The 14,282-nt window shown below is 34.6% G+C and overlaps 2 protein-coding genes across 2 annotated transcripts; both read right to left on the bottom strand.

Moving 5' to 3' along the window:
• On the bottom strand, positions 259–3,024 carry LOC109723225. Its single transcript, XM_020251527.1, has 2 exons — positions 2,661–3,024; positions 259–1,245 (listed from the first exon to the last, which is right to left on the bottom strand). Exons 1-2 carry the CDS (start codon positions 2,864–2,866, stop codon positions 753–755), a joined length of 699 nt encoding a protein of 232 aa, XP_020107116.1. The 5' UTR covers positions 2,867–3,024; the 3' UTR covers positions 259–752.
• Positions 7,786–14,202, bottom strand: LOC109706621 (fatty-acid-binding protein 2). The gene is made up of 11 exons (XM_020227566.1): positions 13,969–14,202; positions 11,765–12,367; positions 11,154–11,364; positions 10,752–10,827; positions 10,445–10,547; positions 9,709–9,777; positions 8,735–8,771; positions 8,563–8,637; positions 8,418–8,469; positions 8,287–8,331; positions 7,786–7,995 (listed from the first exon to the last, which is right to left on the bottom strand). The coding sequence occupies exons 2-11, from the start codon at positions 12,280–12,282 to the stop codon at positions 7,898–7,900; spliced, it is 1,284 nt and encodes a 427-aa protein (XP_020083155.1). The 5' UTR covers positions 12,283–12,367; positions 13,969–14,202; the 3' UTR covers positions 7,786–7,897.

Below are 14,282 nucleotides of genomic sequence, written 5' to 3'. Positions count from 1 at the left end.
CTCGGATATCTTCTTAGTCTAGTAAGAACTGTCATAAGAATATTCACTGCATACAGAAGATTACTAGCACAATTTAATTCAAGCTGAAGATGAACAAAAATGGCTAATTACCTTGTGAAGCTGAAGTAGCTAAGAAGTTGCATTCATTTCAACAAGCATTTCAGAAGCCATCTACATCGCACCCATTAATTTAATTGTAGGTAAGAACTCCCACCAATGGTTTTATTGATTCGTTGGTAAATTTTCAACTGTCTTAAGTGAATCAATAACTTTCAAACAATTTATTAATAATGTATAAAAACATCATTTTAGGAGACTCAGCAACAATGCCTTTTAACTGATAAACCCTACAAGAAAAGAGTGATAAATACCAACCACCTACATAATATCATTTCAACCTCGTATTAGCATACCAACCACACAAGCAACAGTGACTCAAACCTATAAAATCCTATGCACATGAGGGCATTAAATGAAAACATGCCAACAAACAGAAACAAGACCCCAGGGCAAAGCACAGAGCAACAAGTACTTTCATGTTTGATAGAAATTAAGCATCTTAAGCCCAACTGATACAACAAACCCTACTTCATGTACAAAATACAGATAAACGAGGGAATCCCAACTCCATACTTTATAAACACCTTCTCTCTATCAGCCTCCCTGTTTTATTACCTGAAGAAACAACATTGGCCAACTGAGCTTAAAATTGTACAGTAATAGCCAAGTCATCAGAAAGAAGTTTCGAGTCGCTAATCCCTCTTGGACTTAACCTTGGAGCCAATTGATGAGCTCGAACTACCAGCGCCTTGTAGATCGATCATTGAGAATGATCTCATAGGTACGGGAAATGTTTGAGGCGATGAGCGGCTGAATGCGGAAGTAAATGCGGCATTACTAGCAGGTTTTCCATGTGGGTGGCGGGGCGGGAGCCGCCGGGGCGGCTCATGCTCCTCTTCGCTACTGCTGCCGCTGCTGCTATTGCTCCCAGAACTGCTTCTGCTTATAGGGTTTACCGTGCTTCTGCTAGAATTGGCTGGCTTCTTGGCTATGCCACCTTCCATTTTTATAAGGTCTTCATTACGTGATTTTTCGCACGTGATACTGAAGGCGAGTAGATTTTTCCTCTTCCTAGTATAGGCGTTTTCTGGCTTGGCAAGGTCCTTTGCGGAGGTTGATGATATGGCGTCTGCGAGGCTCGTGAACGATTTTGATTTGCCGCAGTAGAATTTAGAGATGCCACGCCTGCCATGATTTTAATGAATCAACAAATAACGACATATTAGTGTGATTCCAAGCAGTTAATAGAAAGAACGGTCAGAGAATATAGGCATTCGATGCGGACAAGCTTAAAGAGGTCATACCCCTACATGCCAAAATTGATGTACTTACCAACTCGAGCATATCGAGTCTACGATACAAACAATTCCCTCTTTTAATGCAAAAAATCAAGAAATTTGCCACTCGCAGACTAATCTCTATCAGTAATTTGGTTAGTTCAACAGATTTAATGACACATCATCCTCAGATTTCGCTCGTGCTAAATCCACGCTTGTCTAATAATCAGCGAAATATGGAGAACTCCTAAAAGTAGTTTCCAATAACGACAGGATGAAAAGTACAAAAAGAAGCTGAAATTCTCTCAAGAGAGAGATCCAGGGAAATTCCTGAAAATAAAAAGAATAGCAACTTTGAAAGATATATAACAAAAGAGCCCACCAAAAATGCGAATTTCCCTGTGGAAGACATAACAGTAGTGAACAAGAGGGCCGAATTACGACAATCTATAATTGGGCAAACTTAATCCATGTTCATTCCCTATCAACAGAAAAAGTTTGTACAAAAGGAATGGCCGAAAAGCATCATTGGCTTGATGGTTCTAGCAGATGAAGGGTATCAATTCAATGCACATTATCAATACCCAATTGAGGAACAATATCCTCGAAAATCTTATCGGTAAATTTCCCAGGGTAATACAGCTCACTGGCATTTATTAGTGCATTCCTATTTCGAGGCCTTACACACCAAACCAAGAATTGTCAATTGCTAATATCATTTTTACATGGTAGTTCTCCTCTCCTTTTTCGTTTATTACTTCACTTTGGCTCCTTGATACTTCTTTATCTAATTCAAGAGTAGTGATTTCTCACAAAGATCCTGAATAAACCATCTAACCTAAATCTATTAATCTTATGTGTTAAGTACCAGATCTCACCACAGAAACTAAGTTACCAAAACAGTGGTCTTGATAATTGCAAAAATAACACCAAATTAAAGCTAGATATTACTAATAATGTTGTAAAAATTTCAAGAAAAAAAATGTTTTTTTTCTTGAAAACCAGTTTCTCTTTCAAAACAAGAAACTACAAAATATTCGAGGAAAACGAAGATGTGTTAATATCTTTCACCCAATGTCCCCCAAATTGTATCACATTTCTCTTTCATGCTCTAATAACAGTTGAAGAGAAACCTAGTTCAAGAAAAATCAAGCAAATTGTCCAAAACATTAGCTTAAAAAAAAAAAAAAAAAAACCAATTTTGAACACATGATTCTTCTTATAACGCAACAAATTAGAAAGAGAAAGAGAAACAAATAACATAAAGAAAAATCCCAAAAGCTCCTAAAGAGATCGATCATACACAGTGATCTTTGTTTTCACCTGATCGGGAGCGATTCCTCCAACGCGTCCATCGTATCGAGCGGGCCCTTGTACGAGCTCTGCACCTCCGCCTCCTCCCCCTCGTCCGATCCCGACCCCTCCGCCGCCGGCGCCGGCGCCTCCGCCTCGTACGCCGCGAAGCAGTTGACCCCCCGGGCGAACCCCGACCCTCCGATCCCTCCCCCCCTCTCCAGAGCGATCGACATCCGTCCGATCACCCCGGCTCCTCCGCCCGATCCAAATCAACGGCCGAGATCGCCCCGATCGCCGAAGCCTCGTCCCCCCCCCTCTCTCTCTCTCTCTAGCACACTTATCACTCCTAGAGAGAGAGAGAGAGCATTAAAAGAGAGAGCGCGCATTAAGAGAGAGAGAGAGAGAGAGAGAGAGAGAGAGAGCAATTAATAGCCTAATTAAAACTAAGTTAACATGGAGAAAGTAATGTGGATTAACAGCTGTTAATTACTTAATTAAGATTATCTTTTTTATGGGCAAGGAACCTTATCGGTCCTTATCCCGTTGTTCTTTATCTAATATCCGGGTAATAAAAAAGGAAAAGAGCAATGGAGAAAAGTGTACAAAGACCCCTGAATTTTATCTGTTGTACAAAGAGATACTTGAACTTTTCATTTTTGGCTATTACATTTTCTAAACTTTTACCCATTCCATAGGCCCCTTTTCTCAAATGAATTTACTAATTATATGTTGATAGGATATTGTGCATATAATCTTATAATATTTCAAAATATAAATTTTTATTTTATTTTTTTCTCTAATTTTGATAAATAAGTTAGACGATCGAAGAAATGGTTAAACTGAAATTTAATTATTATTATTATTATTATTATTATTATTACTACATGTTAGAACAAAAAAATAACTTTTTTTTAGTTTTGAAGCTAAAAAATGATTGTATAATCAAAAACTTTAATGGAAAAGAGCTAAAGAGCTAAAGAACTATTTGATAAAGAGTTTAGGTATCTAATTACAAAAGGCCTAAAGTTTGCGGAGTCTTTGTACATTTTTTTTTCTGTTTCTTTTTTAGAAATGCTAAGTGTACAATCTTTAGGGGTCGTAATTTTTACAACTCCCAAATCCAGGGCCTAGGATTATCTCACTTTTTTTCATTTTTAGTAAAGAAAAAAAAAGACAATAATATATAAATCTTATTTCAACTATCATCTATTTGGATTTGATTATTTAATCTCCAAAATTTTAATTTTACTATATGGTCTTTTAATTCATTTGATTTGAGCCGGTTAGTGACTCTTTAATTTCAAATTTTAATTGTGTTATTTATTTTTACAGATCTCATTAATATGTTTTATGTAATTTATGCAATATAAATTTAGTAAAATAAATAATTAGCTTAAATTCTGTATTCGAACAACCATCAATGTTCTATGAAAATAAGATTAAATTAAAATTTTGAAGGATCAGATAGTCTAATGGTAAGGTCTATAATTCACATAAGTTTCATATAATTTTTATCCAAAAAAAAAAGATACAAAACAAGTCGGAAAAAAATAATTCTTGGATGATTTAAATTGTAAGATCAGGGAAGGTGAGTCATAAGCTTTTATTATAGGCTTATCTACAGGAGGATAAGGTTTTACATGTGAATTTTTTGCACGAAAAATAAAGAAAAAGCGTGACACAAAATTTGGTTTATAGGCAAAATTTTATTGGGATTCCAACGAGTTTCATTAGTATTGTTTATTAACTCAGGCACTTAAAAGTTAAGGGATGTTTCACCTAAATTTTTATCCAAATATGAATTTGAATAATACGGATTTATTTGATTCTAAATAGATATGATTCGGATATATATATAAAGAATAAAAGCCCAACGAATTTGAATTCGGGTATGGATTTTGTCCCTACCCAATCCGAACCTGAACCCGAATTGATTTTATATTATATAATATATAAATAAATGTTTGATATTATGTTTGCACTTGTATTTTAAAAATTTAGATTGTAATATAATAAGTATTGAAATATAGTAAAGAGAAATAATTATTTCGGGTTCGGATTTTCGGGTTTCAAATTTTTGGTCGGATTTAGGGCATATCCAATATGAAAAATGATAATCTAAAATGCCAGTGTCTAATTTCAAGTGATCGTGATGGCAAGTTAAACTTTGATCAACTGAGTTATGAGTGGCAAATTGCAATTTGCTACAGAAGCAAAATTCAACTTAGTTGATTTTGTAATAAACTTAATATTAGAGCTTGAATTTTTTTTTTTAGAAAACTATAAATACCACCCATATGATTTCGCACTTTTTTATTTTAGTATTATATATTTAAAGTGTATCAATTTAGTACCCATGGTTTTATTTTTCTCTTTTTATTATCACCCCTACTAATTTATTTTCGTTAAATCAGTTACAAAGTTAAAACTAAAATATATTAAAGTGAATATTCTATAAAATTAGGTGGAGTATCTGAAGTTTTTTGTATATAATTTAATAAAATATAAAACTAGGAGCTGACGAAAAGAAAAAAATGAAACCCCAGAGAACTAAATTGATACACTTTAAACTATAAGATACTAAAATAAGAAACTACGAAACCGCATGTGTGGTATCTAAAGTTTACCTTCTTATTTTTAATCGTATAGATTGGAACACGTCAAATTATTTTCCTTTTTAATCTATCATTGTCCGCGTAGAGGAGTGACAACAAAATTTTCTTCTTTATTTTATTTTTATTTTTTTCTTTGTTTTATTTTGATTAAGTTGGAGTTTTTTTTTCCTTTGTTTTGTTTTGATAAGTCGCGGGTCTATCATCAATATTGTTTCTTTTTCAGTTCTATGTTATTTTATAATATATTTTCTTATTTTCTTAGAGCTTTTATGTTTATTTTTGCGTTGTGTTTTTGGAATATATGTCTAAATATTTTTATCAAATTCGTATTCAAATTTCTTTATTAAATAAAAAAAGATATCTTACAAAAACAGTTGCCTAGCGAGTGCACAATGATGGAATGATTTGCTATACTGATGTGGAACGATGCTATAAAAAATAAAAATAAATAAATAAATCAACGTGGTTCCATCAGGTGTAAGAAGGTAAGGATTAATACATAGTTTTAGATTATAAATTATAAATTATAGGTGAATAAAGTTATTCTCATTTGTATTTGTATTGGTAATTTTTGAAAAACGAAAAAAAAACTCTACTCCATTTTTTTTATAAGACTTTTGTGTGATGAAATCATGATAAGACCTGACAAACGAACGGGTTGGATAACCTACGGATGAATTATTATACGTGCTGGTTACTTGAGTATGGATAGAATTATCCATAAACTTTTAGGTAGCCAGCATCTTTATCCATATCTGCCCGCTGGTGGACGGATGGGTATGCGGTTATCTGCAATTTGTTTTTTCTTCTTTTGCTCTTATACTTTTAAAATGCAAAACAAGTATATCTAAGTTTTGAAAGCGTAACATAACTTATTATTTAAAATATTATAGCATATAATAAAAGTATTTAAAGTTTTAAAATAAAAAAAATTATAATATAAAAAGACACACTATAAGAAATTAGAATTAGAATGTTTAAGATGGGTGAATAAAAAAAAATTTAATTTAAAAATATATGTGCAGGTACCTATGGGTGCCCACGGATTACCCAAAATATCTATAATTTAATGGGTATCCACCCGTTTTATTTGTAAATTTTTGGGTTGAAAAAGTTAGTGTTCATATCCATAAATTTGTGAGTAATTTACGGATAACCGCGGGTATAGGTCGAGATTGTCAGGTCTAAACATGATATAATAGGGGTCCAAAATTATCATTTAAATTGACCAATGTATACATCTCAATTACCTCAATCTTATTAATTAAGAATTTAAGAGGTGTTTATCTATATTGCTTTTATATGGGATGTAGCCCCAATCTACAACCCCAGATACAAGTCGCATGTGCCACGTCAACGCTTACGTGGATGATAATCACAGCCGTGCAGAGGGACGAAAATGGATCAGATATTAATTATCCCACTGCCCAAGTTCTGAATCCAAAACTTACTGAAAATTTTACGATTAGACACAGATTCAGACCGGATTTCGAGCTAAAAGTATTTTTCGAATTCATTTGGATTCAGGTAATTCAAATTCAAAACTGGTTTTCAAATTCAAATTCATTTTAAATATATAATGACACTCCACTGAGTCCATATTTGATATTGTTTTTTTCTAAATTTAGAACCCTTTGATATATGTTGGCAATTTTTCTTTTTAAATATGGTTTTGCTAGTATGCTGAATGTCCGATTCATATCTTTTTCCAAATAATATCCAATCCGTATTCAAATTTATTTTTACCGGACATTAGATTTAATTTTAATATTCGACTAATATCTGAATCCGAATTTATATTCGATGTTAAATATGAATATGAATACATAGAATAGGCACTACGGCATCCAAAGCAGACCAGTTTTCACCCCTTTCCATTTCCATGCATGTAAACCACATGAAACTAAAGAGGAGCGCATTGCATTGCATTGCACAAATCTCATTCTGAGAGTAAACTCACAAATAACATTTCATTCATAAGGTTGTTCAGATATATCCAAACAAAACAGAATTGCACAGCTTCAACACCACACCCGGGAACAAAACAAGGAGAAATATTGGGCCCAACCCTAGGTTTCAAAAGATCCAAACCAAGAATCAAGCCCGCGTAAGGAGAATGGCCCGAGAAATCGGACCACAACAATCAGAGCCCAAGAGTGGTTCACATGTCATCATTTTCTCATGTTTCCTTGGATCCCTTTAAAGCACTCTTTTTATTCACCAAATATCAAACAACCATCACCAGATGCATTGGAAAGATTAAGAATGACCAAAACCTTGAAAGCAATTGATGTTCGATTAAGCACGATTACATGCAAAAACTGATTCAAAAGAGTGCCGTAAATCCAAGACTATACTCTATTTCATTTCCTGTGGCATGCAAAAGCCTATCCAAATGAAAAAGGATGGAGGCTTTTTACTTTGTTCTATTTTCATTTCTCTTTTTTTTTTTTTTTTTTTTTTTTGTTTTGAGAGATAGGTAGCACTCTACCTGTTTCGTTTATTTCATTTAGAAATAAACTTAGCTGGAAATATGGATCTAAATCTTCTATATGACTGATGCCTATCTAAATCTTCTATGACTGATGCCTCTCTTCTTTGCAAAACGCTCCCAGATATGGCGTTTCTTAACGAACTTAAACTTTGCTTTCAGCATTTTCTTATGAGGTCAGCAACATTCTGGGCAATCTCTTCCTTGGCCCGCAGCGACACAGGAAGATCGCCAATATACATGTCGAAGAAAGCCTCTGCATAAAGAAAAAGAAGTATACTGAGAATAAAAAGGGAAACAAAACAGGATCTTGAGGAGCACAAAGTTGCAGGGGGGAGAAAAAAATCATGTATCAGAGGTAAGAACTTAAGAAACTTGAGTAGCATAGTTGGAAAATATTTCACAATATCAAGAGATCATAAGCATAATTTATGTCATACGCCCCCTTTTCTTTTTTGTTGGTATTTTGCTTAATTGTTCTGGAAGTAGCATCGACCAAAACTAATTAACTCCTATTGTTTCGTATGCGATTACAGGATCAACTTACTGCACAGATCTTTGCTGTGGACAGCGCCAATATGTTCGCCACCAACTGCACACAGATCATCTTAGTCAAGATCGGATAAATATACATAAGACAGGATAACGCAATAAAAGAAGAAACCAAGTAAAACCTACTTTTTGTTATCAGCCGACCATCTGCTGTTTGTCTAAAATCTATAGTTGTACCCTGCAGTAATAAATAAGCTATAATAGCACCTAAGATTGAAAAAACACAAGTTTCATAACAAAAATACTGGAACAATGGAACATTGAATCTTACCATAGGTATTGGAATATCTCGAGTGAAATAAGAACCAAAAGTAGTCAGGCAATGAAAATCCGTCTGAGGATTCATCTGATCAGAGGGAGGGCAAAGTAAAAGTAAGAATAGTGAGACTTTATGTAGGAAAGAACAAGGATACAGTTGCCTTTGTCTGAATTATAATAAATACCTTCTGTAATCGTGTGCGCAGAGACTTCTCGAATGCACTGAGACAAGAATTACAACGTGTGTAAATAGACAGCAGGCATTCATGTTTTTGTTAGAGAAGAAAACTCTATATTATGTAATTAAGATACCAGAGCAAACTATAATAGCACAACAGAAACAAAATCAAACTGGGAAGGGTAGAATCCACAAAATGTAATAGGGTTTTCATCCAAAAATTACTTGTTCCTACTTGGTGTCAAATGGAGAGAGGGCGCTTTCATCAAAAAGTACACTGAGAAGTTAGGCCTGGCTTGAAATTCTCAAAAAAATAGCTTTCCATAATTACATTGGCAATTATGCATCAAAGAATTTGTCGATCAGTTCAACCGAATGCAGATCTTTTCATACAGCCTATGCCTACATTTATGCGCAAAACTTCAGGATGGACAATTTGCATATTGCTGAATGGTGATAGGCTAATTAAAGTTTCGTATATTAGGTCAAAGATCTTTGGTAAAATTGGAACTTTCAGTCAGGCCTATAAGCTTCTAAATTAGCTGTCCTCAAAACCAAAAATTCCAAAAAAGGCTGGGAAAAACAATTACCAAGTATCTAAGAGAAGAAGAACTAAATAGTCTGAAACATATAAATGCAGAAAATTCCAAAACTGATCTTAAAGAATGAAAAAAGTTTCAACAAAACCACAAGGCAGGTGCTCTAACTTCCGCATTTAGTACTTATAACTGCTCTCCTGTCCAAATCCATTTGCTCAGAATCAAACTTTCTCTCACAAACGATAGAACAAACTAGAATTTTGCATGGAAACTACAAGATATGAGTAACAGGAAATTAGAAGGTAGCTAGAGCTAGTTTTCTCAAGAGAATACACTGCTTCACTTAATATCTTAAAAATATGAAGCAACAACTATTTGTCAAGAAAGTCAATATTTGAGAAATGGAATCTCTGTCAATCAGTCAGAAAACATATACACTTACGTTCTCACAGAGTTAATTTTGATGCCATTACAATTAACAACCAGTCGAACAGTCATACTAATGTCTTCCCTGCATCATAAGAGTAAATTGTTTCGTAAGTTTTAGAAAGTCATCATAAGGACAAAATCAGTAAATTACTTATATTATGCACCAGAAAATAAAATTTTTTGTTTCACCTTTGTGGCAGTGAGAAGCAAAAAAGATAGCACTTAACTAACGTGGTGACTAGCTAATGATTTAAATGATGAGCAGGCCTTAAACGTAACTCTGCAAAGCTCCCGTCTGAAAATTTTCCAAATCAATTTATCCTATTGTTTTGGTTTCATGAGATAATATTTTAATAAGATAATGAAGTTTCTCAAGAGATCCAGTTTAGAAATTTTGCAGACTTACATTGCAAGGCCTCCTTTTTGTCAAAATTATTTTCACATTGATATTTTGCCATCATTATAGTCTTCACTGATGTCATAATTATCCAACTATTTGTTGGTAGAATATCTTCTTTGCAATATAGTTAGTCATCAAGGGTAAACAGCATCTTGAAATATTAGACTGTCAAATATTGGCACTTAAACGAATTTGCCATAGTGTTACCCAACTTCTTCGCAAGTCAAATGTATCTAAACCAGTCAAGTACCGTTACTCTGTTCAATGAGCATTACTATAATCGAATATCAATATTCTAGCAATATAGCTGCTGGTTTCAATTATCTGTAGGCAAACAATATAGGCATACCTCAGGAGATCTTTCAAAAAATCTGAGCAATTCATCAATTCGCTGATGGGTACAGAAGAATACTTTCGACCCAGTTTCTCACAAACGGATTCTGGATGGATATCTAGAAGATGAAAATTATGTTAGAGTACCATAACAAATAGTAATTCCATGTCACAACACTTGCTTTTAAAGAACTAGAATGTAAACATGTATAATAAGCAGCACATAGCATACCTGAACCACTGTGAACAAACAGGGCATAGAGTATTTGACCAACCAAAACATAAATAGCATTAAAATGACAAGTATATTGTAATATACTCACATAAGCCAAATGCATAGACCTTCAGAGACTTGAGCTTTATTATTTTCATGCTTCGGAAACCTGTCCCAACAAGCACCTGAAATTTTTTTTTTAAAGAATCACTGATGTGAAGTTGCTGAGAATGACATGTATGCTTTTGCAATGTGGGAATCAGTAGAATAGTTTCTCCAATAGAGATTGGAAGAAAATGAGTGCAACACAAAATTAAGCAGAAAAGTGCTGAAAAATGAATAGAGAAATATTAATGATTTTCACAGTAAGCATTCGAGTATTTCAAGTCTTAATTCATGTCCTCATGAAGCCACATTAGACACTAGTAACAATTGTGTAAGCTTCTTCCTTCACGATAATTAAAGGGGCAGCTCAAAAGCAAATCATTCTGCAAGATAGGAAGAGAAAGACCTCCATAGACAGATTAGAGTTATCTTCCAAAGCTGTTGGGAACTTGATTCCAGTCTTTGGTTCAATTGCATTTTCTTTCCGGGTAATATTAGAGATGGTACGACTAAGACAGCTTCGATTATTGTTCTCTCTTAGCGAGCGATCCACAACCCCATTAATTTGTTCATCATTGTTCACCAAGGTAACTGATTCAGCAAGTACTTTCGCAGATCTTATGCCATATGCATGAAACAAAAGAAGAAATGTCAACACTTGTCATATAGCCAAAGCAGACAATGTAACAATAGGAAAACGATCTAGCTTTTAGAAGGCAAAATGCATGGAAAATCCTTGTATTCTCTCAAACTGCGACTTACTCACTAAGCTGTTCAACAGGGTAAAAAGGTCATTTTATATGAAAAAGTAGGCATTTTCAGATTATTCATTTTTTCCTTCAAAAGCAATGGTCGAAATTGCAATATATGGAGAGGTTCAGGGACTCAAATATTTATGTCAAAATTTCAGGGACTAAGCCATAACGTCAGGATTGTACAAGGACTATCCTTACATTTTATCCTTAGGAAACTGCATAACATTCTAGATCCAAAATATAGCTGAACATCAAAACTTACAAATTGTCGAGTGGCGGTACAAGAGCTCCAGCTAGAGATAGTATGTGGAAAGAATGGTTTTTTTCGATTTCCCTCCAGAAACGGCCAAGTGTTGAACTGGCAAGCTTGGCTAGAATCACTGGTACGTAATGTTCATCCTTAAATCCAGAACCAAAATGCAACCCAGGAAGGATTTGTAGGTAAGAAGTAACATTCTTTATTTGTGACTGATAACCGCATGAGTGCAACTCATGAGAGTTGCTTGAGAGTCTACGAAATATATTCGAATTTGACCCAGCAGATAGTTGGACAAATAATGCACCAACAAACTTATTAAGACGATTAAATGCTTCCTGGAAAACTAGATTTCCAGAGACACATATTTGCTTGCTACCATGGAAAGAATTGTCGACCAATGTACCAAATTGTTGCAGTATGTTCGGCCCAAAACCTTGAGATAATTGCGACTCTGTGGGAAAGATATGTGGGCTACCACTATCATGACCCAAATTTATAAGAGATGACCATTCATTCCTCATGCTAAGTTTTGGCACTAGGTGATGTCCAATAACAACAAAGTCTTACTCGTCAAGAAGTAAAGCACAATAATACTGGAGTATGTGCCTGTCAATCAAAAGAAAAAAAGTATCAGCGCTTCTATTTAATGTTTGTCTTTTCTTTTAAGAGACAGACACAAGTATACTTGTAAAGGACTAAAGCACAAAAATAGTTGTAAAAAATGAAAAATATAAAAAAAAAAATTCCCCAACCAGTGTATTCACCCACACAATAATTAATGAAAATTTGACAGAGAGGCAGAAATTACATTAATATTCATATGCACAAGTATCCATATTCAAGTAAACAAATCACTTTTTCTTATTCACAGGTAAAACATGGAGCCATGAAGGCAATTCAGCCAACCGGTATCATTCATCCTAGTCAAGAATAGCGAGCACAGAGACAACTTTCAGTTGTTGGAAGCATCTTAGCATGCAAAGGGAGAGTAGACAATTTGTTAAGACAGAATCAAAATCACTTGACCTTTGGTGTAATCAATAGACTGCAAATAAACTTGCATACACTCTAAATATGAGCAAATAAGGCACAGAAATATGCACATCATGAGGTATCGAGCATGAAGTTGGGACTCCAAGATTCATAGAAACTAAACACTTCAATTAACATTGCCTAATAAGATCATTGCGCTTATACAATACCAAGTTACAGTATCACTTCAATTTGCCAACATTGATATAATACATCCGTGATTTTATTCATCTTTTCAACCAAGTTAAGATGCATTTGCTCCCTCACTATGAATCTCCGAATCTTCATATAAACGCCCAAAATAAAATAATAGATTTTTCCCTCTCAATGTACGTTCCAATCCTCACACCAATGTCAATTTTGGACAAAATTCACATGTTGGAACATAAGAAGAAAATTAATTGCACGTCATATGTGGAGAAGCCAAACTTAACCTTATAATCAAACACATTTTCGGGTTATCTTCCTATATTTGTTTTTTGGTCCATTCTTGTTGAGAATGAATGATTAAAACACCGCTCTTCAACAGCTTAAGCTTTCAGAGTAAACAGTTGTTTCACAAGATATAAAAACAAGAGATTCCGAGTTCGATTTGTTTAAGGCTATTATTCTCATTTAATTTCCTCCCTAATTATTTTGGAAATTCACGTATTGGGTGTGTGTCGAAACCCACCCAACGTGAAGGGAGTGTTGCGCACAAATGATTAAAATACTGTTCTCCAACGGCTTAACCTTTGAGAGAAAAATTGTTGTTTCACATGATATCATTGCAGAGGATTCTTGAGTTCACGTTTTTCCAGTTTCCGAGCCTCATTCAGTTTACTTCCAAACAATTCAATTACACATCTAGACCCTATCAAAAAGTCTCGAGCTCAAATCGCGAGACAGGATGTTAAACATATATTACCAAATCAGCATTATCTAAAAGCTCAAGCTTTTGAATTGTTTCAAAAGCTTCAACAATCCTCCTAGAGTAGATCTAAACTACATCAACAGCATTTCAAAAACAAACTAAATTTTGAACAATCCCAATCAATCCACAAATCAAAACACATCCCGATCCAAGGCATTCACCACCAAACCACCCGATCCCATCCACAATCTCCGAATTACCCAAAACAACAAACAACAACAATTAAACAGCAGGAGAAACCACGACGCAGCTGCATCCGTACCTCGAAAAAGAGCCCTGGATCGATCGGAAGCTCCTAGGGCAACAAAGCCTCGCCGAATCTCATGGGATCGGCACAAAGGGGAGGAGCAAAAAGCGATTGGGGTTTCCCTAGATCTTTAATTCCCCTTTTTTATTCGATTCGAGCTTGGAAATCGCACGCGAAAAAGAGGGAAAGGGACGATGCGGAGGTGGAAAGAGAAAAACGACCCTCTTTCTCCTCCCTACCATCCAAATTGTTTAAAAAGCGTGCGTATGTTTTGAGACGTGCGATTGATTAGGAAAGTAATTAAGACAATGATAAGAAGAATTAAAAAG

Source organism: Ananas comosus, linkage group 2 (assembly GCF_001540865.1).
Source record: "Ananas comosus cultivar F153 linkage group 2, ASM154086v1, whole genome shotgun sequence".
NCBI classification, from domain to species: domain Eukaryota; kingdom Viridiplantae; phylum Streptophyta; class Magnoliopsida; order Poales; family Bromeliaceae; genus Ananas; species Ananas comosus.
The sequence above is the reverse complement of the archived record's forward strand: the minus strand, read 5'-3'. Positions and strand labels throughout refer to the sequence as shown.

Coding starts and splice junctions, on each gene's coding strand:
- LOC109723225 (XM_020251527.1), bottom strand. CDS start 2,866: ATGTCGATCGCTCTGGAGAGGGGGGGAGGGATCGGAGGGTCGGGGTTC. Junction 1,246..2,660: donor GAGGAATCGCTCCCGATCAG/GTGAAAACAAAG, acceptor AAATCATGGCAG/GCGTGGCATCTCTAAATTCT.
- LOC109706621 (XM_020227566.1), bottom strand. CDS start 12,282: ATGAGGAATGAATGGTCATCTCTTATAAATTTGGGTCATGATAGTGGT. Junction 10,548..10,751: donor GGTCTATGCATTTGGCTTAT/GTGAGTATATTA, acceptor TTCATCTTCTAG/ATATCCATCCAGAATCCGTT. Junction 8,638..8,734: donor TGCGCACACGATTACAGAAG/GTATTTATTATA, acceptor CCCTCTGATCAG/ATGAATCCTCAGACGGATTT.